This window comes from Tachysurus vachellii, chromosome 4, assembly GCF_030014155.1.
Source record: "Tachysurus vachellii isolate PV-2020 chromosome 4, HZAU_Pvac_v1, whole genome shotgun sequence".
Taxonomy (NCBI): Eukaryota; Metazoa; Chordata; class Actinopteri; order Siluriformes; family Bagridae; genus Tachysurus; species Tachysurus vachellii.
The window spans coordinates 8667813-8690312 of record NC_083463.1 but is presented as its reverse complement, the minus strand read 5'-3'; the positions used below and the strand labels follow the sequence as shown (position 1 = coordinate 8690312).

Below are 22500 nucleotides of genomic sequence, written 5' to 3'. Positions count from 1 at the left end.
ATTTCTCATGGTCTTAAGTTGATTCACATTAAATATATATATATATTTAAAGTATATATTACACGTATGAATTATTCACTTATGATCTGTTATTGAGTGGACGACACTATTAGTGTCTTGTCAGGATTTTGTACAAAAATTTATCCATTCATTTGCTCATATGCACTAATTTGAGGCCTGTATTTTCATGTGTTTTCAGCCAAACCTCGAAACAAATGGATTGGAAAAAATTGTTGAAAAGATTGTCATAAAATGTTAAACATTGTAAAGTGCAAACCTACCATGTTCAAGTGTGGCCCTGTGCAACGGCTTAAGTAAGTGTTCACAAGCCACACACACTCACGCTGTGTACTGTGAGTGTGTGAACGGTTTGTCCGTTGTGGTTGTGTGGGTGTGTTGTCTGCCTCTCCCGTAAACCGAGCCCGTAGAGACGCTGACTACAGGGGAATCTCATCGGCAGTGCAGTCGAGACGCCAGAGAACACAGAGGCTCTTCCTCTGCCTTTCTCGATTTCCACTTTTCTGTCTTCCTTTTCTGCTGTACTTCTTTCCAAGTGCACACTACAGCTAAAGATCACATTGCGTACACATTGGGAAAATATCATCTATTAATACACATATTTAATTACTAATGTACATCATGGTCTATGGGTGATCGTATGTTTGTGCACAATACTGTGCAGATTTAGTGAAAATATCTGCATAGTATAGTATAAAGAGTAAATATGGGAGTAAATACATAAACACACACACTTGCACTGGATTGTGTGTGTGCCAGATTCTTTATGAGGGTGAAGTGATCGTGTCACACACACTGGCTCTCTGACTCAGCACAAGCTATACGAAGGAGAAGCAGTGTTAAGTCTTAGCATCAGCTCTGACTGAACACTAAGAGACATCTTATCTACATAGCCACAGAAGGCTTAAAAGTACATCATGACCAGCATGAGCAACAATGACAAATGCCAAATTTATAGCCTGAAGCAGGTATTAAGTAAGAGACTTGGAGCCCACATATATTTCTCAATGCATCCATAAAGGGAAATTTGCAAATGGAGTTAATTATTGAAATATCAGTGTAAGTTCTCCAAAGAAAGCAGCAACATCTGCACCAATCAACAAAAGTATCAAGAAAATGTATTTGTATATTATAGAGAAATTGCAAAACTGCCACAGAATATGTGGCATGCTTATTTAAATATAAATTATTTAGAATTTGCTGTTTTACAAATTTTTGTCTAACTTATTCAATTTAAAAAATAAAATCATTGTAATTAGATTAAAATTTTAAGTTGTCCCACGAGACATCATATGACCAAAAGTTTGCAGACACCTGATCTAATATGTGGTCCTCCCCAAAATTGTTGTATATGATGCCTTTGTATGCTGTAGCATTAAGAGGCCCAAATCTGCTCCAGCATGACAACACCCCTGAACGCAAAGCAAGCTCCCTGAAGACATGGTCTGTCAGGTCTGAGTGGAGAACCTGAGTGGTCTGCACAGAACCCAGACCTCGACCCCACTGAACACCTTTGAGAAAAAACTGGATCACTGACTAAACCCTGGGGGCACGGTCGCTTAGTGGTTAGCATGTTCGCCTCACACCTCCAGGGTTGGGGGTTCGATTCCTGCCTCCACCTTGTGTGTGTGGAGTTTGCATGTTCTCCCCGTGCCTCGGGGGTTTCCTCCGGGTGCTCCGGTTTCCTCCCCCAGTTCAAAGACATGCATGGTACAGTAGGTTGATTGGCATCTCTGGAAAATTGTCCGTAGTATGTGATTGCGTGAGTGAATGAGAGTGTGTGTGCCCTGCGATGGGTTGGCACTCCGTCCAGGGTGTATCCTGCCTTTATGCCCGATGACGCCTGAGAAAGGCACAGGCTCCCCGTGACCCGAGGTAGTTCAGATAAGCGGTAGAAAATGAGTGAGAGTAAGAGAGTGACTAAACCCTAGATCTCTTCACCCTTTATCAGTGCCTTATCTAACAAATGCTCTTGTGGCTAAATGAAAACAAAAAGACCCCACAGTCATGCTCTAATATCTACTTGAAAGCCTTCTCAGAAGATCAGAGGCTGTAATGAGAGCAAAACAGAGACTAAATCTGGACTGTGATGTTCAGCAAACATAACGTTCACACGTGAAGTTCAGGTGTTCACAAACTGTTGACTATACAGTGTTGATTTTAGCTATGAAATCTGTCATACATGAAAGACACTCTAACGCTTAAGAATCTTAAAGCCCATAAGAGGTTAGATTCGCTCATGCAGCCTCCCAAAGGCTCCTCTTCCAATGCTGATTTGTATTCACAGTCTCTCTCACAGTGAGCTCTCCAAACCAGTACTGCAAACAATCATTTTAAAGATAGATTCATTCTAATAGAATGCACATAATGAAGTTTCGATTCCACTCTTACCGAGAACATCAACTCTTTCAACATTTCTGCAACAGAGTGTATCTTTCAGCACAAGCAGTGATGGACAGGAGTTCAAGTGGATTAAAGCATGTAGTTGTTAGAATTAGACAGAATTTTTTGGGTTTTTAGTCTTTAGTTTCACATACAGCATTTAATTCAGTCTTTAGCTTCACATACACAATTCAAAAAGAACTGCAAATAATCTTAATAAATGATGAAACATGAAAGAAAAACAATTTAGTACATACATATGGCGTATGCTTTTTCCAAGAGAGCAGTTGCCTAAGTATGCAGCCAATGGAATGGATTTAGCAGACTAATTAGTCTGAATTTGGAAAGTGTCTAAATTGCTCATTAGCCAGGTTTGTGCCAACACTGAGCCAGTACCGACTCTTTCTGTTGATAAAGTATCAGCCAGAGGCTACTGCTAATCTGCATGCTTTAATTCTGAAAACAGACGAGTCTATAGTCAAATTTCGTTCAAGTAGAAATCCAAATAACTCTATTTAAATACAGCCGGATTAACATGACGGAATGCTGCGTAATTGTACACAAATAATATGATCATTTTTATTTAAAGAATATATTAAAATAGTTTGATATATATGCGTCCTGGTATTTGGTTTGATGTTTCATTTCTCTGCTCGGATCTTCTAAACCACATTTTTCCCACTCTTTCGGAAATGAGAGATCGCACAGATTAGCAGCTGGTAAAAATCGCTCTCAGAGATAAATGAGTGTGTAGATACGATCAGATGGATCAATTTCCGAACAGAGCGATAAATCACAGCGTCTGTAGCGAAGCGCGTAGTGGAGTTACCACCTGTGGTGTCCTACTGTTCCTGACATGCTATGCTCATAAGATGACTGTGTGCGGTTTGAGACAAGACCCCGTCAATTAATCAGCCCAAAGAGATTCATCTACACCATCAAGATTTATAAAATTATCAGAATTTTTTGGTGCGCTTTTGAGAGAGAAAGAGAGAGAGAGAGAGAGAGAGAGAGAGAGAGAGAGAGAGAGTTTATGATGTATTGGACAACAAATAATAATAAAAGTTATTATTAATATATAAAAATAATAATAATATTAATATATAATAATAATAATAATAATAATAATAATAATAATAATAATAATAATAATAATGCATTTAAAAGTGTATAATTTTCCCCGAAGGTAATATTGAATTTTAAGTGAATATTTTTTTTTCTTTTAACAGAGTAATTAGGGTCACTAATGTTAGAGTTAGGTTATGTTAGGTTAAAATGTTATGCGCAAAAACGCATAACATTTGTGATCCCTGTGATCTCTTCTGACATTAAAGTGCAGATACATTAATATAGCGCATAGAAAAAAAAGTCAATCAAAATGTACCAACATTTATCTCCTGGTCATAAATATCAGAGAGTAAAAAATACATGTTTAAATTCAATGATTAATTGGGATATTTTTACGATATTTATAAATAACTATTTTATTGAATTTTTACATACTAGCGGCTCTTAATAGTAATGAATAAAATGCATTACATTTAGCCATCGGTTCATTCGGAGGCATTGATTAAACGAAAAACGCGTTTGACACAACTTTTTATTAAACTTTATGAAAACAAGATTCTGAACAACATTCCATTCAGAAACATTTCAGATTGGACGTATTGACACGTAGAGGACATTAGATGTTTCTAGAATAAATATATAGAAATCATATATATACAGTTTTGTACACATACAGCCCATCTCTGAGCCAAGGTCATCTCAAGCCTCCATGTGCTCCATATGAAAGTAATGTAAAGAGAGACTGCGCTCACACTGCGTTCTGACTGAAGCAGGAGGGTGAACTGGCTTCCTGGTGACATTCCCAAATATAACCTCATATACAGGAGGAAGACCTGACTGACATCCCAATGGAGAAAAATCCCAATGACGCTGTGTATAAATCTTAAGCACTTAATTTTGGTACTGGATGTTGCATGTACACTACTGAGACAAGATTTTGTGTTGTTTTCAATATGCTGTGGTCACCAATATTGCACTTTCTGAACTTGTATTAAATAACCATCACATTTTGTTTAGCTTATATTAAATGGTTTAAAGTGAACTACGTGGTATTTGTGGTATGTTTCTGCCTATGAGCAATTAACTGGTCAGGAGTATACTTTGTGAAGCTAAGAAAATAACGCAGTATATTTTAGAGCATAGTTTTTTTTTTCACCTGATAAAATCTACATATCGCCATAAATTTAATTCATTCAGCTTAAAAGAATCAATTCAAGCAATATTATTTTTGTGTATAAATGTAGGATATTTTCCAAACGGCATCTAGCAATTGATCCAAAATTCTTTTTCAATTCGATTGGTATTATTTTTCGCACAAAGTAATGCATATTAAATTTTATTTTTGAGTCCTTGAATATATATGTATATATAGGATGTAGCAGCGACTGAAGTCCAAATATTTGATGTCACCTTTAGATGAACACAGAGAGAGAAATGAACCCCAGCACATCCCCAGTTCCTTCTGTTCCAGTGCAGTAAGCATTGCATCTCTTCTTATATATTGTACATATTCGATAGAAAGAATATCGTTGTTCTATTTGCATGCTTTTACATACAAACATTGCAGTTAAGATGTTTTGATTAAACAAGCAAAAAAATAAAAATAAAGACTTGGGGGGGAAAAAATACTTCAAAATGAACACACTAACTGATTTCTACATATTTACACGTTGTGAGAATAAATAAGTAAATCTGGCTCAGTTCATTTAATTTATGTGGCACTATTCTGTTACTTTGAACATTTAAAAAAAAAAGAAAGAAAGAAAAGAAAACAAAATTAGGCTCGGACGCATTTCACTGGTGATAAAACCTTTCTGGACTTCCTGTAGTTTTAGGGTTCTGTTCCAATTCCTTAACTGCATATTTACTAAAAGTCTAAAGACGTTACACTACACTGTTCGGGACAGACTTAGAAGAGAGATAAGATGGACAAGGAGGAAGATACGGGGCTGATTAAGGGCCATGCTTTTTTTCATCCAGGTGTGTGGGAAAGATACAAAGGGCTTGGAGATTTAGTGACCATACATGTCCCGCATGCAGGGTTGGAGGGTGGATGCAGGCTGCAATGCTTCCTTCTCAGGTCCATAAGTCACTACAAAGAGTACAACCTTCTCAAATAAGTCCGACAATGTATTGCCTTTCCCCCCTTTTTTATTCATTCGTTGGGTTGCAAATTCCTCTTTAGTCCGATCAGAAAATAAATAACACGAATAAATAAATAACATTTCAGATCCACACTTTTTGCGCTTCATGTTTGTCGGATCCGTTAAGACTGAAGAAGACGAAAACGTCTGAGAACACCAATCCACCGCTGGTTGTGTGAGCAGGTAAGACTTTTTTGTATTAAAAACGCTCTTTATTCTGATACACTGAGTCAGAAAGCACGATATTTTGTGTGGAGGTGGTGATGTGTGAGTCCACGTATAGGTCAGAGGTGAGGTCCGTTTATACCTTCTCTATGAACATACTACCTTTAAGACATATATTTGATAGTCTAATGTACGCGCACAAACAGTCAGTGTGCACCATTACGCGCGGTGACTATCTCGTGTGCGTTACTGGACATATGTTGCTTATGTTGTCATATGCAATGATGCGAGTCCTTGGCTTTGTTTATGAAAAGCAGACAGCAAAATCCTCAGTGTTAAGTGAACAAATGCACACTAGAACGGTACCCAAAAAGGTACTAAACTATAGCTTTGTATCGTTTGTACGTTTATTATGTATCTTTCCCCTAGAAATGTTGACATCTTGTACCTCGATGATGTAAAGTACTGTACTGTAATGGACCGTAAATAGTGCTGAAAGTTATGCCTCAAACGCACATTTCTAGGTAAAGGATACACACTAAAGTTGTAAAAGACTGATACGCTTTAGTGCCACTTTTCAGAGGAGCTTTTTAAGAAAACATGTTGCAGGTGTTAATTCGGCATCGGGGATTTTGCTGTATACGAACTGTAGCCTAAATAAAAATAGGTCACACTTAGATAAAAATGAAAGTAAAAAAAACAGTTCGTGTGGGGTAAAAAGAAAAAAGACCTGAAACAGTTCTCACATGAAGAAATCCGCCGATGAGGCTTTGCCGTGATTACCGCTGGACGGGTCCCGGTTGGCGTTGCTGCTGCCGCCGTTGTAGGTCCGGCCTGCAAGCTTCTCGTACTTTTCTTTGTACATGTCTCTCTCTTTGGCCAAGCGCGCCACGTCCTGCTTGAGTTGCTCCACTTGGTTCTGCAGCGTGCACTTCTCCGTCTCGAGCATGTGCCGCTGTTGCACGCGCTTATAGCGACATGACTGCGCGTAGCCGCGGTTCTTCAGGGTGCGACGTTTTTGCTTCAGGCGGATCACCTCCTCCTTGCTGAAGCCGCGCAGCTGCCGGTTCAACTCGCGCACCGTCATACTAACGAGTTGCTCGTCCGTGAAACGGTCTTCGAGACGCGCGAGCGTGTGGTGGCCGTGATGGTGGTGGTGCGGGTGGTGGGCGTGCGCCGCGTGGTGGTACCCGTTTGAGGAGGTCGACAGGTCCTCGCCGACGTACTGCTGCCCGCGGAACGTGTCGTATTGCTGATGGTGATGGTGATGGTGGTGGTGGTGCGCGTTTCCAATGAGCGCCTCTACGGCGTCCTCAGGGGTCAGGTTTAAAGCCTCTGGGCTGATGTGGTGCTGGTAGTTAGGGATCCAGTAGAAGTCCTCCAGCTGGGGCTTGCCAGAAGCGCCCTGAGTACTGTTACTGCTGTTGTTTCCACCATTGCTGCTGTTACTACTGTTGTTGTTGTTATTGACTCCGAGGTTCTGGACGGGCTGTGCGCCGGGACTAGGTGCGCAAAAACTTGGCGAGGAAGGCACGGAGGAGCACGGCGTGCTGATCGGCGTGGAGGAAAGAGAGCCCGGCGGTAAGCGGTGGCAGTAACGCTCGGCCTCAGGAGGCTCTTTTTTCACCTCAAACTTCATGAGGTCGAAGTCGTTCACGTACTCGATAGCCAGGGGACTGGTGGGCAGGTCAGCGCTCATGGCGAGGTCCGTGGCCATGTCAGTCCATGCGAGGACACGTGCAGCCTCAGAGCCAAAGCGAGTGAGAGGCCCTGTCCTGTCCTGTCCTGTACTGTCCTGTCCTGTCCTGTAAAGACGGTGCAGGTAGGGTGGGGCGTTTCACGCACAGCTCGACAGCTGTTGTTTCTCTGATTTTAATGCGTACAACGCCTTCTATTTATAGCAGCAGGACTAGACGTGCACCACACGTGCAAACTCACTTGTACACCTGCCAGGTTGCCTCTGCGCTCCTCTTGTTGACAACTTTTCTCAGGTCAAACGCACGAACAGACCTGCACGCAGACCTGTCTGGTCCTTAAGTTCTCAAAAATGTAGATAATGCCAAACAAGTTTTCTGGAGTCTTTGTGCACTTTCGGGTCTCCCTTTTCTCCAGTGCGCTCTGTAGTCCTCACACAAAGACAAGGAGATGAAAGTTTCCTCACACGCGTGGAACAGTCACCAACAATACCGACCATCAGCCACTTAATCAACTCAGTTAAGTGGCATGATTAGCTTAGGGAAGTCATTAAGAAACATAGCAGGAAAACACTCACATAAAAATAAAAATTACAGTAAGATCCAGCGATGGGACAGACCACACAAAGTGTACTAAAGTCTATTATCGGATATCCAGAGCTACCCGAGTACCTTCTCCTCCGACAGGACAGCTTTGATACATATGTATATAGATATAGGTGTATATATATATCTATACACATGAAACTGTAGATCCCTGTAATCAGCTTACTCTTTTCTTCCGGCGCTTTCGCTCTCTCTGTCCCACCGATTTCACACCGTGGCACTGAAGTATACAGAGAGCAGCAGCACCAGAGTTTATTTATACAGCCAGATACTCAAACACCTCCCACTCCGCGTAAGATCTCAGGGACCAATGTGAAGATGGAGCGCCAGATTTATTTACATAGTCCTGAACGAGTCTATCGCAATAGGGCCAGCTTCGTCATGCCCCCTAGCGACACCTGGGTGAATTAGCATACAGAGGAGAAGAGGTCAAGGGAAGAGGCTTTAGTTTAAGTAAATGGAGAAATGTAAGAAGCAGCCAGTTGTGCGTCTGCAGAGACCCATCAAAAATAAATAAATAAATACAAATGATAATATAACATCCAAAAAGTCGAGTGTTTAATCTGTAATTATTGCCCTATCACAAACAGATTTATATATATTTATATATAAGATATTTATTTATATATACAGATAAATATATATTAAGCCTTAATTATATACCTTAATATATATATATATATAATATATATACCTTAATATATATTTGCTACTGATATTTACAAATTGCATCTACTTTGCAAAAAAAGTATTAAAATTCAAAAGTTCAAATTCAAAAGTCTGAAATTAGCAAATGAACACAAATGTTCATGCTATTTAAACAATTATCTGACATGACAAATAGAAAAAGTTCATATCATAAGTTATAATACCAAGAAAGGTTATTATTGAATTTACACCCTAATGTAATGTATTTAACACAATTCTAAATTAATAACCAAAACAAACACTATGTATTGTTATGTACTACGGTTATTTAAAAAAAATACCTAATTGGAAACTTTATAAGGAAGTCATGTAGTTTATTAGAGTGATGAATATCCTAATTTGCCATAATCAGGCAAAACAGGAAATTCATTACATCCTACTTTAAACTAATAGGAAGTTATAGCCTACTGTGACAACTTAGTATTGATAAAACACACAGAAACATGCAGGTTTATTCTATGTAGACAGATGTACCTAAAAAATGAATATCAATTCATTATTTTATTGCAGTTATTTTCCACTTTCTGACTAGGGTGATATAGAGTTCCACACATAATGACAGATCGTACTGAATGCAGAGACGTTAAACAGCGTGAGAAAGAGGAACCATGAAAATCAGTACTGTAAGGAGGCAGGTCCTTAACCTGAGAAACTGATTTAGACATTACTGCAATCTGTATTTGTCTGAGCAGTGGCTAATTGCAATTCCACACAAAAAGCTGGGATATAAATAAACAATAAAGGAAACACTGAGAAATAATTGAAACAAAACTGTTATTAACAGAAAAGGTGGAGTCGAAAAGTATAACCCTTATGAAAAGTCATGGTATCAGTGTCAAGTTACTGAATCATACCTGCCAAATGTGATCAGTATTAGGAACTATAGAGCAACTATGAGGTCAATACAGTGATGTCACTGTGTGACTTTTTGCATCAAGAAATAAATCAGATATTCTCAAAAAACAGCCTTGTTGTTTTATAGTTTGTAGTATGTTTGATAACCCTGATTGCTCTTTCTCCATTTCCTCTGTCACTCAAAGTATAAAGGTCTGGACCTGCCATTGTAACTGTCCTGCTTTTAGTTTTAATCTTTTAGAAGTCTAGTATTAATGGTAAAGAACATTCCCCCAATGCTCTTTACATGTTAAAGCAATTCACCTTGATGAACTAATGTCGATTATAAATGACAAAATTTAATAAAGCCCAATTCCCTCCAGAAGAAGAGGGGAAAGGACCCCTGAGTTAATTATGATCTAGTCCCCAGTAAGCTCTCAGGCGTTCATGCAATTAACCTCTAATTGCATGTGGACTCATCTGCACGGATGGACAAATAATTAAGTCGTACTGAACGCACTCCATTCCTGCCGACTCATATGTCTTGATCAGGAAGTGTTAGAGGTTTTCATCATGGGGAGAAAAAAAATAAATGTAAAGATTAGTGTACAGAAGTTATGACACCAGAACAAATCTTCACTTCTAACTCAGGTTAAAGTTAAGTAAAAATTTTCCATTGTTTTTAATCATACTGGGAATCCACTGGACTGGAGTTTAGGAAGCGCTCGGTAGACTGAACTGTAGAAAGTAGGCTTACATGTCGTTGCCTATTGGAAATGAATATGGTTTACATAATATGACTAAAAATTTTTATGTCAAATTTAGAGACCCCTCATTACCGAAGATGCTAGAAGATTTAAATCAACTGTGTTAAAGGCAGTATCATTATTATTTATATGTATTACTGAGTTTGTATACTTTTTAGCATATTTGAATGGTGCTTTGATTTAAAATCACTCAAGAAATAGATCATGTGTATAAATAATGTCAGCTTTGACCTAATATGTTTTGGTGGTGGAAGGTTTGGAAATAAAATTTCCTATGGCTCATTAATAGATAAAATATTATGTGTTCATCAAAATAAAAATAATTGTGCTGAGGGAGGTTAATGGAATTTTGGACTTTTACAGATAATGAGGACAGTTTGAGAACCACTTTGAGGTTTATAAAACTGAACTGTCACAAAACATTGTATATAACTTGTCTTATACTTGTGGGCCATGGTGGCTCAAGTGGATAAGGCTCTGGGTTGTTGACCAAAGGATCGTCGTTTGAGCCTCAGCACGGCCAAGCTGCAACTGTTGGGCCCTTGAGCAAGGACCTTATCCCTCCCTGCTCCAGGGGTGGTGTATAATAATTGCCCCTGCACTCCATATGGGATATGCGAAGAAAAGAAATCTTCTGTAATGTATTTGTGGAGATAATAAAGGCTTCCATGCCCCAATTTCATTATAAACGTGTGTTATAGCAGATACAGTCCTGTAATTAATAATAATAATTCAATATTATACACCTCTAAAACAAGACAAAACTGTGAGCCTCCAGTAAAGTAGTAAAGAGTTCAGAGCAGATTTCTGGAGAGCTGACTGCTTGAGGCTACAGTGTATTTAATGTAACGTGGTAGAGGAAGATTTCATGCCTAAGTGGAACAAAGTGAAATACAGAGGCTCTCAAGACTCATATCTGCCTACGGAGGAGAAAAAAGGAGGGAAAATATGTCAGATGAAGGGACAAATCATATCATAGTATTTAAGGTGCACTAAGTCATTACAGAAGGTTTTATCAAATAAGCATGAGTGGACCTTAAAGTCCAAGCTAAGCAGTCTGCTTTAAAAAGGCCACCTTTAAGAAGATCCAGCGTAAACTATTCGATAGAACAGAGTCACAGTGGGCGTAGATGCATCTGAGGGCTTGAGACATAAATTTTGAAGTCAGGGCTTTCATTGTGTCTTTGCATAGTAAGAGTTAGCTACTGGTGCAGTTCTTCCGATTTAAGCAAAACGGACATCAGCAGGTTCTAAGTGTAAGAGAAAGATGACGCAAAGAGAGAAGGATGATGAGGCTTTGGCCAGGAAATTTGTGAGATGGATTTATTCCAGTTTAAGCCAGAGATGTGAGGTCATGGGCAACAAAGGCAGGTTTGGAAAGCAAGCATTTGTAGGTCGCATAATCTTGAAGGCCAGCTCAAAGATTCAATATTAACTGTGTATGGATGGTTACATATCCATTTAATTTGAAATACCCAGCAAAAAAGTGAGTCTGGAACAGCAGCAGGAATTGCTGCAAGACAGATGAGGAGAATGATAGTTGTGCAAAGTTTTTAGGGAAATAGGTGGACAAAGAAAGAAAGAAAAAAAATAAAACAGACACATAGGGAACTAGTGATCAGATCGAGTCTGTCAAAGAAACAGTTTAATATTATAGAAGAACCTGAACCAGATGACGAATGAAGGTGAGCGGAAGGGAGGAAGAATAATAGAGTAGTGTGAGACTAATGAATAACTACTTGCAGTGGAAGCATGATCTTTATTGATGGGGTAGATTCTTTGCTGAGTTGTAATAAGTTTGTCTTTTTTATGTCGCTGAAATCCATCGAGGTGGAGAAAAATTACACTTGACCTTTTATACTTTCCCTTTTTTCCCTCCAATTTGAATCAGATTTTTCAGAGGAAAAAGGGAAATATATGTTTTTCCTGTCCTCCCCCACTTTGTTCTACCTCTCTTTCCCATGCTCTTTTACTAAAAATTGAAATATTGATCTTAATTAGAGTATGCCGAGCTCAGCAGCTCATGTTGAGCTTTGAGACAAGCGGCAGCAGACATCTGTCTCAGGCACTTACATCCTCACCGTCAGAGCCAGGGAACGAGAGAGGAAGGGAGGGAGAAAAAGATGGATTGCTCCATATCTCTCCTGTTTGGAGGATATGCTTTCCTTCTCCATTAATAATGAGTGGTGACTGCTCGTTTTTTTTCCTTTTCCACACACACACACACACACCTCTTTAAGTCTCTCTTATTTAATATAATTAAAATTGCTCAACAGCTTTATTGGTTAGACAAATAAGACTTTAATTAAATTTCAATCAAAAAAAAAAAAAAAACCCTCTTATTATAATAGATTAAATGTGTGCAATAATGAAAATATAATGCACAATTGATTTCAGATTTGAATTTGAATCTCTGTAACATAAGTGGACTTATATTTAATAAAATAAATAAATAAATACATAAAAAAATGCAGATGTTAAAAAGAAGATTTATGAAAAACTGTGTGGACGAGCACATTATACTACTTGATGTGCACACCATCTGCATTCATACGAAGTGTTCGTGTCAGTAAGGCATCATAAAAGATGGATAGACGGAGACTAGAGAAATGGAGAAGAATGCAGGATTCTCTTTTGCGCCATTCCTCTGTCAGCTTGTGTGTGTGTGTGTGTGTACACAGTACATCAGGCAGACAGCCTTTATCTCGTTAGCACGGCGGCAGGCCTGTCAGGGCACGCGAGTGTCACGCTCTGAAGCGAGGCCCTTGCCGTGTGTATTAATGCCCCCTGTCGCTGCCTGTGCGGTTAGCCAGCTTTCTCACAGCGACCCTTGCTCATAGATCATCGAGCGTGAGGTTGTGGTTAAACACAGTATTAATAGTCAGAATATCAAGAGCTTTGACAGGAAGCAAAGGATTGTGCACTAGACATCATCCGGTCCCTACCTCTCTATCACTACTACATGCTAATTACACAAGAGAAATATTTACCCTCGCTTTCTTTCCCTTTATACTTCTTTAGTCTTCGTACGTTTTATATTTCAGTCTTTTCACTTTGCTTTCACTAAATTCAAACAAAAAAAGACACAAAAAAACAACATTGATCAACATCTTTATTTGCATAATTAATTGAAATTCAACCACAAACATAAATAGTATGCAATAAAATACAATATTATCCAATACAAACAACTAAGTTATAATGTTTTAAAAGTGACAAAAAATGTCCCTGAGATGCACTACCTCAAAAAAGCACCTTAAATGCGTGTTAAATTAATAAACCCCCTAAAAATAAGCCTTATGACAAAACTCTCTGGATTTAGACATGCTAAAAGTTAAACAGCTGGACATTTATTACTTACCTGCAGTACCGAACTCACATCTTGTCTATTCTAAGCCAAATTAGAGAGTAATTCAAGCACTGGAACATGTACAGTAATTAATAATTTGGAATGATTTTCTGGATATTTTCTGGCAGTTTCCAAGTTCCAAGTTCAGCGGTTCAGTATTCCAGCTGTTTAACAATCATCTGTGGGTTGAAGGGACTGCAGAGAGTTTTCAGCTTCAGGGTTGTCTCTAAAAGCGAGGCTTGATGTGCAGCTTCTTTCCTACAGCACAGAAAGCAGAAGAAGTACAAATACATGTGTAACTGAAGTACAAACTGTGTAGCTCATAGTTTCCTTCCGGTTCATTTTAGCTATGATATTAGAACTGGGTTAAAATGTTAAAGTGCTGCTGCGATGAACGTGAACGTGAATGAGACATAAAACATGATGGCAAGAATAAATGATAAATTAAATGACCAGAGATACCTGGATACCTAAATGCAAAGATATCTTGAATGTGTGTGTGTGTGCGTGTGTGTGCGTGCGTGTGAGTGAGAGTGAGAAATAATCAGAAAACTTATACAGACACAGGCCAAAGACAAAAGTGAGCATAAACAAATATTAAAAAAAAAGATACACATAAACCTATAAGTATGTAAGATTAAAAGAATACAAATATATTTTACAACAAAACCTAAAGCCCTAAAGTTCTATAAAGCAAAAAAAATGCATCGAATCACGAAGACATGTAGAAATGGCAACAAATCAGGAGAATATAGTGTAAAAAAAAGTAACAGTTTTTTTTTTACTTTTTAGTAGCTGTTATGTATTTTTTTCTGTTTTGTCACAACATACATCAGTGATACAAAATGAGAGAAACCAGAGGGAGGGGGAGAGGGAGGAAGAGAGAGAGAGAAAAAGGGGGTAGGAAGAGAGAGGGAAGGGGAGAGGTAGAGAGAGACAGGGGGGGAGAAAGAGAGAGGGGGAAGAGGAAGAGGGAGAGATAGAGAGAGAGGGGGAGGAGGAAGAGAGAGGGAGGAGGAAGAAAGAGGAGGAAAGAGGAAGAGGGATAGTGAGATAGAGAGAGATAGATAGAGAGAGAGAGAAAGGGGGGGAAGAAGAAAGGGGAGAGAGAGAAGAAGAGGGGAAGAGGGAGAGAGCGAGAGAGAGAGAGGGAAAGAAAAGGAAAGTGAGAGAGAGGAAGAGGGGAATAGGGAGAGAGATGGAGAGAGAGAGAGAGAGAGAGAGAGAGAGAGAGAGAGAGAGAGAGAGAGATGGAGAGAGAGAGAGAGAGATGGAGAGAGAGAGAGAGAGATGGGGAGAGAGAGAGAGAGAGAGAGAGAGAGAGAGAGAGAGAGAGAGAGAGAGAGAGATGAAAGCTGGTGCTACACTGAGTGTGAGGTAGAGGTGAGTGTGCGTGCCTGTTTAATGAACACAAGAGGTGAGGTGTGTCCTCAGTAGTATCAGTGAACTGCTCTGTCATGGTGTGTGCACGTGTGTGAGTTGTCACAGGCTATTTCATCAGTCACTTAGTTGTTTCTCAGGCACTATACAGATAGCAGAATGTTAAAGTGGCTGTTGATTGTGAAGGCATCTGGGAGGGCAGAGAGGCCACTGGTGCCAATCAAGACCACTCGAGTGTGCACTGACATCAAATATCATTATGTTACTTTTTCCAGTTCGACAGGAACACATAAATCAGAATAGCTCAGGGTTAGAGAAAGTGAATGTGTGCGCATGTGTGTGTGTGTGTGTCATGGGCAAACCCTCTACATATAAGCTTACATACATGGACTGAAATAAACCCTGGTGCCACCGGCCTCTTCTCAGTACGGTTACAGGAGAAAGCACAGCAGCCATTCAGTGAATCATGAAGATCCACGGAGCTGCACGTGTAACAATCTGAGTGACTGCTCACATGTGTGTCATACTGTAACTATATAATATAGTCAACATTTTTAAGGTGACACTTATTATGTAGTTTGTGTCATAAACTGCACTGGTGACACACCAAAAAAAAAAAAAAAAAAAAAAAAATCAGTAAAACTATAGATTTATATTTGGGCCACGGCAAGTAAAAATGTTCTGGAGTATAAGATGATCTGTGAGAGAAGCTGAAATGAAATGTTTCAGCTCAATAAGAGGTAGCTACCGGATATCTGCCCAGTACACAAGTGATTCCCCCTGTGTGTGTGTGTGTGTGTGTGTGTGTGTGTGTGTGTGTGTGTGTGTGTGTGTGTGTGTGTGTGTGTGTGTGTGTGTGTGTGAGTGTGAGTGTGAGTGAGAGAGTGAGAGAGATTCATAGCATGCAATCTGTCAATCATGTGACAGCAATGCATAAAATCAAAACTCATCTGGTCTTTTTCATATCTTCTACCATCCACTCTGGGTGAGCCTGTGCCCCCTGTAGCCTCAGATTCCTGTTCTTGACTGTCAGGGGAGGAACCTGATGCACTTATCTGCTGTTGTAGCCCATCAAGTTTACCATATTGCACATCCTGAGATGCTTTTCTACTCACCACGGCTGTACAGAGTGGCTACGTTAGCAAGGTCTTGCCCATCGGCAATTCTGGCCATTCTTCAACAAGCCATATCTGCCTATCCATATGCTTTCATTCTGCACCATTCTGTGTAAACTCTACAGACTGATGTGCATGAATCTTTCAGAATATCAGCAGTTTATGAAACACTCAAAATCAGTGTGTCTGACAGTAAATATTTTTCCCTTGACCTGTATGTGCAAGATTGTGATGTTGCCTGATTGGATAACTGGACGTGTTCAATGTGTGTTTATGGCCTAAAACCTAAAACCGGGTTTTGTACAAACTTTAACATGCTAAAAGTTTGTAAAATTAAAAAGTGACAACAAGAGATAAACAAACAAACAAACAAACAAACAAACAAACAAATGCATATATATATATATATATATATATATATATATATATATATATATATATATATATATATATATATATATATATAAATAAATAAATGAAAAACTGAAGCAAACTTAGGACTTCACTCTGTGGTCACCAACATTGTAAATAAAAGTACTATAGAAGTAGAAATGGCTTGTGTGTGCGTGTGTGTGTGTGTGTGTGTGTGTGCGTGTGTGTGTGTGTGTGTGTGAGAAAGCGAGTGTGTGCAATCAGTCAGGCTGTCAGCACTGTGTTCAGCTGTGCCTGTGCTCAAACCTAAATATTATTACCCTCTTCCCTATGTATTACACACCCTCTGCACCCTATCTTTAAATATTATTACCCCTTTAATAAGCACTAGTCCCCCCTCACCACCCTAAAATATTACTGCCCCCTTCTGAGTATTGTAGCTCACTCTACCCATCTATAGTCTGTCTTTAAAAATTATCCCTGGTATAAGCATTACACCCCATCTCTACACTCTTCTAAAGATATTACTGCCCCGTTTTAGTATTAAACTTAACTTAGAATGACCTACGATTTATTACCAGCTTCCTAAAGCATTCGTATTACGGTCTGGTTGATATGACAATGACAATATAACACTGATATTGTGATAACACTTTTCTAAGAACCTGTAAGTAGTTTATGTGCTTTATGACTCACTGGGTGGTAAAATTAGACATTATATAATTCTGTTTAATAATTCTATTTAAACAAACTGAAATATTATGTAGTATCCAGCTCCTATTGTAACTAATAAACACACAGACACTTCCACAGACACACCGGGACAGACACTCCCACAGACACACAGAGACACACACACACGCACACGCACAGACAGGCAGAGACACACACACACCAACACATACACCAACACATACACAGACAGACACACAGACAGACAGACACATACACAAACACAGACACACACACCCACGATTCTAGCTGCTTGTTACTGTAACAGACAGACACATACCAACACACAGACACACACACAAAGAGACACATACACACAGACAGACAGACAGACAGACACATACACAGACACACACACACGGACAGACAGACACATACACACACATATACACAGACACACAGACAGACAGACAGACAGACACACACACATACACATAAGAATACATTTCTCAATGAAGTTTCCCATCCATCCCTAGACATTTAAAAAAGAAAGATTTAGTTTATCTCCACAATGAGATTAATTCTTTCCCTTTGTCCTGATGGTGGATATGAAGCGTGTCCCTGGGAACACCTGTCCTGAGGCAGAAGTATTTATAATATCCTATGTAATATTTCTCAGAACCCTGTAACAGTCTTTACCTTCTATCCTTCTATATCTGGCAACATGAACAGAATTCAGCATTTGCTTGAACAGACAATGAAAAGCTGTTAAACTGTAAAACCTACCAGGTGTGTGTGTGTGTGTGCGTGTGTGTGTGTGTGTGTGAGATGCAAGAAGATTCCCACCCTGCTGGGGGGTCATGGCTCACCTGTGCCCTCTGCCCCTGGACCAGGGGGGCATAAAGGGCTCACACCACTTTCTGGGGTCTCTGGGGAACTGGACAGAGAGATAAAGGAGGGCAGCTTTGCAGGATTGCTCTTAGGTGTGCCTTCCTCTGATGGAGTGGCCTCTGGCTCTGGCCTGGGACTTAAAGGGGAAGGAAAAAAAGACAATGTAAAACAATTAGACAATCAGCATCATCTCTGAAGGTAGAAGTAATATGTCATGCATCAGGAATCAATCCAAACAGACTTCAGATTGTTGTTATGATTTTTATGACTGATGGCTTTTAATGAATTTTTTATTTGTTTCTTAGACAAACCTCTTTGTTGATTCACGACTGTGGGCTTTTTTACCATGGCCCGAGCTCTGTCTGGATTCAGCACACTTGACCCTTTGTCTGTGCTGCAGTTTACACTTAGCCCCTTGGGGACAAACACCAGTTCTGGAGAAGTCTGGACATACAAGTGTGTGTTTCTTCTTACACTGTGGAGAAAATGGTGTGTTATCGTTAAGCTTATCACTGTGATATCCTTTTTCCTGTTTAACGGGATAAGGGTCTGAACTGTTTGTGTGTTCATGTTAAAGCAAAAGGATGCGTGTGTGGTGGATGCATGCACTTGAATCAGCGTGTACGTATGATCCAGTAAGTGAGAGTAGGTGAGAGTGTGTGCGCCTGTGTAATATGGGTGTAAATTGGTAGCTTCATTCTTCAGGAGATCCGATCTCTTCCACCTGTCAGAAAAGCTAATTATACCCACTATGGGGCGAGGGGCGCAAGACGTGTGTATGTGAGAAGATAGAGAATGTATGAGGAGCAGGTTGCTCTTGAAATAGAGTCTGTGTGTGTGAGGGAGTGTGTGTGTGTGTGTGAGTGAGGGAGTGTGTGTGTGTGTGAGAGTGAGGGAGTGTGTGTGAGGGAGTGTGTGTGTGTGAGGGAGTGTGTGTAGGGGGAGAGAAGGCTACAGGATCGTGTTTCCGGGAACAGTGTGGACTCTCCATCACCCTGTAGTTGCTCAGAGTACATACCAAGATCCTGGGATCTACACAACCACATATGAGCGCGCGCACACACACACACACACAGACACACACAGACACACACACAGACACACACACAGACACACACACACAGACACACTCTCTCTCTCTCTCTCTCTCACTCAATCTCTTTCTCTCACTCACTCACAAACTTTCTCACACTGTCTCACAAACACACTCTCACACATTTACCACACACACACTCTCACCACACACACACACACACACACACTCACTCACATTTACAGCATTTAGCAGACACCCTTATCTCATTTTATACAACTGAGCAATTGAGGGTTAAGGGCCTTGCTCAGAGGCCCAGCAGGGCCCAGCAGCCCAGCACTTCTCTCCCAGACGCGCACACTTCTCTCCCGCCCACACGCGCACACTTCTCTCCCGCCCACACGCGCACACTTCCTCTCCCGCCCACACGCGCACACTTCTCTCCCGCACACACGCGCACACTTCTCTCCCGCCCACACGCGCACACTTCTCTCCCGCCCACACGCGCACACTTCCTCTCCCGCCCACACGCGCACACTTCCTCTCCCGCCCACACGCGCACACTTCCTCTCCCGCCCACACGCGCACACTTCCTCTCCCGCCCACACGCGCACACTTCCTCTCCCGCCCACACGCGCACACTTCTCTCCCGCCCACACGCGCACACTTCTCTCCCGCCCACACGCGCACACTTCTCTCCCGCACACACGCGCACACTTCTCTCCCGCACACACACTTCTCTCCCGCACACACACACACACTTCTCTCCCACACACACACACACACACACTTCTCTCCCGCACACACACACACACTTCTCTCCCGCACACACACACACACACTTCTCTCCCGCACACAAACACACTTCTCTCCCGCACACAAACACACTTCTCTCCCGCGCACACACACCTCTCTCCCGCACACACGCGCACACTTCTCTCCCGCACACACACTTCTCTCCCGCACACACACTTCTCTCCCGCACACACACTTCTCTCCCGCACACACACACACTTCTCTCCCACACACACTTCTCTCCCACACACACACACACACTTCTCTCCCGCACACACACACACACTTCTCTCCCGCACACACACACACTTCTCTCCCGCACACAAACACACTTCTCTCCCGCGCACACACACTTCTCTCCCGCACACACACACACTTCTCTCCCGCACACACACACACTTCTCTCCCGCACACACACACTTCTCTCCCGCACACACACACACTTCTCTCCCGCACACACACACACTTCTCTCCTGCACACACACACACTTCTCTCCCGCACACACACACACTTCTCTCCTGCACACACACACACTTCTCTCCCGCAAACACACATACATGGAGACACACACACGGAGACACACACACATACACTCTAGCACATGCGCGCACACACGTACACACTCACACACACACCACGTGTTCGGTCAAGCAACAGTGCTGAGATTTACTAGAGCACACAATCATTCCATTTTACACACAGAATAATGAAACCATTATAGGTTCCAGTGTCACAATATGTTCCACATGCACAGCTCGTACAAGTCCTTTGATTAAGAGTAAGGAACCAAAACAAAAGACTGTGACGTTCCCATCGACTGTCGCTGTCTTAATTCTATCGATCAACAAAATAATTTGCCTAAAGATTTTTTTTTTTTTACCACAGTAATCACATAACACATTTATTTCCATTGGAGATTTTTACTTTTATTTACTTCACGTCCTTACCTAATTAATATAGACACATTTAAGCACCTCTTTAAAGCATCATGAATAAATAATGTTTAAGAAATCAGCTAGAAACGATTTCAGACGTGTTTGTCAACTAATGGATGTTTTTTTTGCTTCTCACTCCCTCTTTTAGAAGATGTCTCAAGAACACTGAATAAGGTGAAAATCTATAAAGTCAATGACTGAAGATCAGAAAAAGGCCGTCTCCATGCGTCCTGGACCTGCGTACTGACATCACACCTTTATGCATGAAGTTCTTTAATAAGAAAAGCATGTGTGGACGGACACACACACACACGCACACACAGTGTCAAACACACTGTCTCGTGGGACAAGATTATCGCAGCCTCCGAGTCTTGGCCCTAATACCCTCTACATCATCCTATAGACAACATCATCACTCACCATGCTCGTGGCTAATTGCTCCAATTTGCTAAATCCCTCTCCACTTGTGCTCAGTCGATTGCAATTTCACCCCATCTCCGAGGAGCATTCAGTTACTTTTTTTTTTCCCCTCCTTTTTCTGTATGCCCATTTGCTTTTAGTTTGACTGATGCAAAAACCTACGCATTTCCGTAAGAACTTTACTAAAGAAATGAAGAAATCAGCTACAGCTTTATAGAAGGTCAGCCTTCATGAGAGTTCTATATATGTATACATAGAGAACAGAGAAATCAACCATTAAAGTTATTTATTTATTTATTTTTAATTCCTAAACTTTTCTTTCACACAACATAAAACAGACATAATGTGAAATAATATCTCCCTATATATAATATAGGGAGATAATATTTATACATAAATCTCCCTATGTATGGGAGATTTTTATTTACACCTAACTGTGTGACTGGCATCATTTTTAAACATATTCTATTCCAGACTATTCCACTTAGAACTATAATAAGGACAAATAATTACAACCACAACATTTATTCATGACATTTATCTATACTGAGGTATACTGTTTTAGGAAAATAAACTACGATGTGTTAATGTGTAATGTGGCTTCTTACCAGTGTTGGGCAATAACACGTTATTAGTAACGCGTTACTGTAACGCAAGTACATTTGACAGTAACTAATACTCTAACGCATTACTTTTTAAATAAAGTAACTCTGTTACCGTTACTATATGGTGCGTTTGTCCGTTACTTTTATAAATGAATTCATTTTGGCTGAAGTGTAGTCTACAGTCTAACCTGATTACAGCAGCGACGCATTGTAGGATTGGTGGATGCCAACCGCTGTAAACATGAAGACGCTGCACTGTGGGTGTGCTTCTGTTTATTCGAGTATGTGCGGCAGTAATGGCGAGTCGAGGCGAGAGCAAGACGAATCTCTCAGTGGAAAATGCTCATTATTTCTTTAAAAAAGTAACTAAAAAGTTACTTTTAACAGTAACACGTTACTTTTTGGTGAAAGTAATCAACAAAGTAATCGAGTTACTTTTTGAATGAAGTAACTAGTAACTGTAACTAGTTACTATTTCTTAGTAACTAGCACAACACTGCTTCTTACTAACCTGAAGTTACTGAAGTGTATTATTGCTGTAGTCAC

General features: G+C 40.5%; 2 protein-coding genes across 2 annotated transcripts in view; both read right to left on the bottom strand.

Moving 5' to 3' along the window:
- Positions 1-4065: 4065 nt before the first annotated feature.
- Positions 4066-8284, bottom strand: mafaa (MAF bZIP transcription factor Aa). Its single transcript, XM_060867569.1, has one exon. The coding sequence runs from the start codon at positions 7492-7494 to the stop codon at positions 6520-6522; it is 975 nt and encodes a 324-aa protein (XP_060723552.1). The 5' UTR covers positions 7495-8284; the 3' UTR covers positions 4066-6519.
- Positions 8285-13485: 5201 nt separating this feature from the next.
- zc3h3 (zinc finger CCCH-type containing 3) overlaps positions 13486-22500 on the bottom strand; it is a 73849-nt gene continuing 64834 nt past the window's right edge. The window contains exons 10-12 of the mRNA XM_060867568.1: positions 18477-18640; positions 18144-18301; positions 13486-13993 (exon numbers count right to left, since the gene is read on the bottom strand). Coding sequence (XP_060723551.1) covers positions 13962-13993; positions 18144-18301; positions 18477-18640 — 354 coding nt within the window. The 3' untranslated portion in view covers positions 13486-13961. The remainder of the gene's footprint in view (positions 13994-18143; positions 18302-18476; positions 18641-22500) is intronic.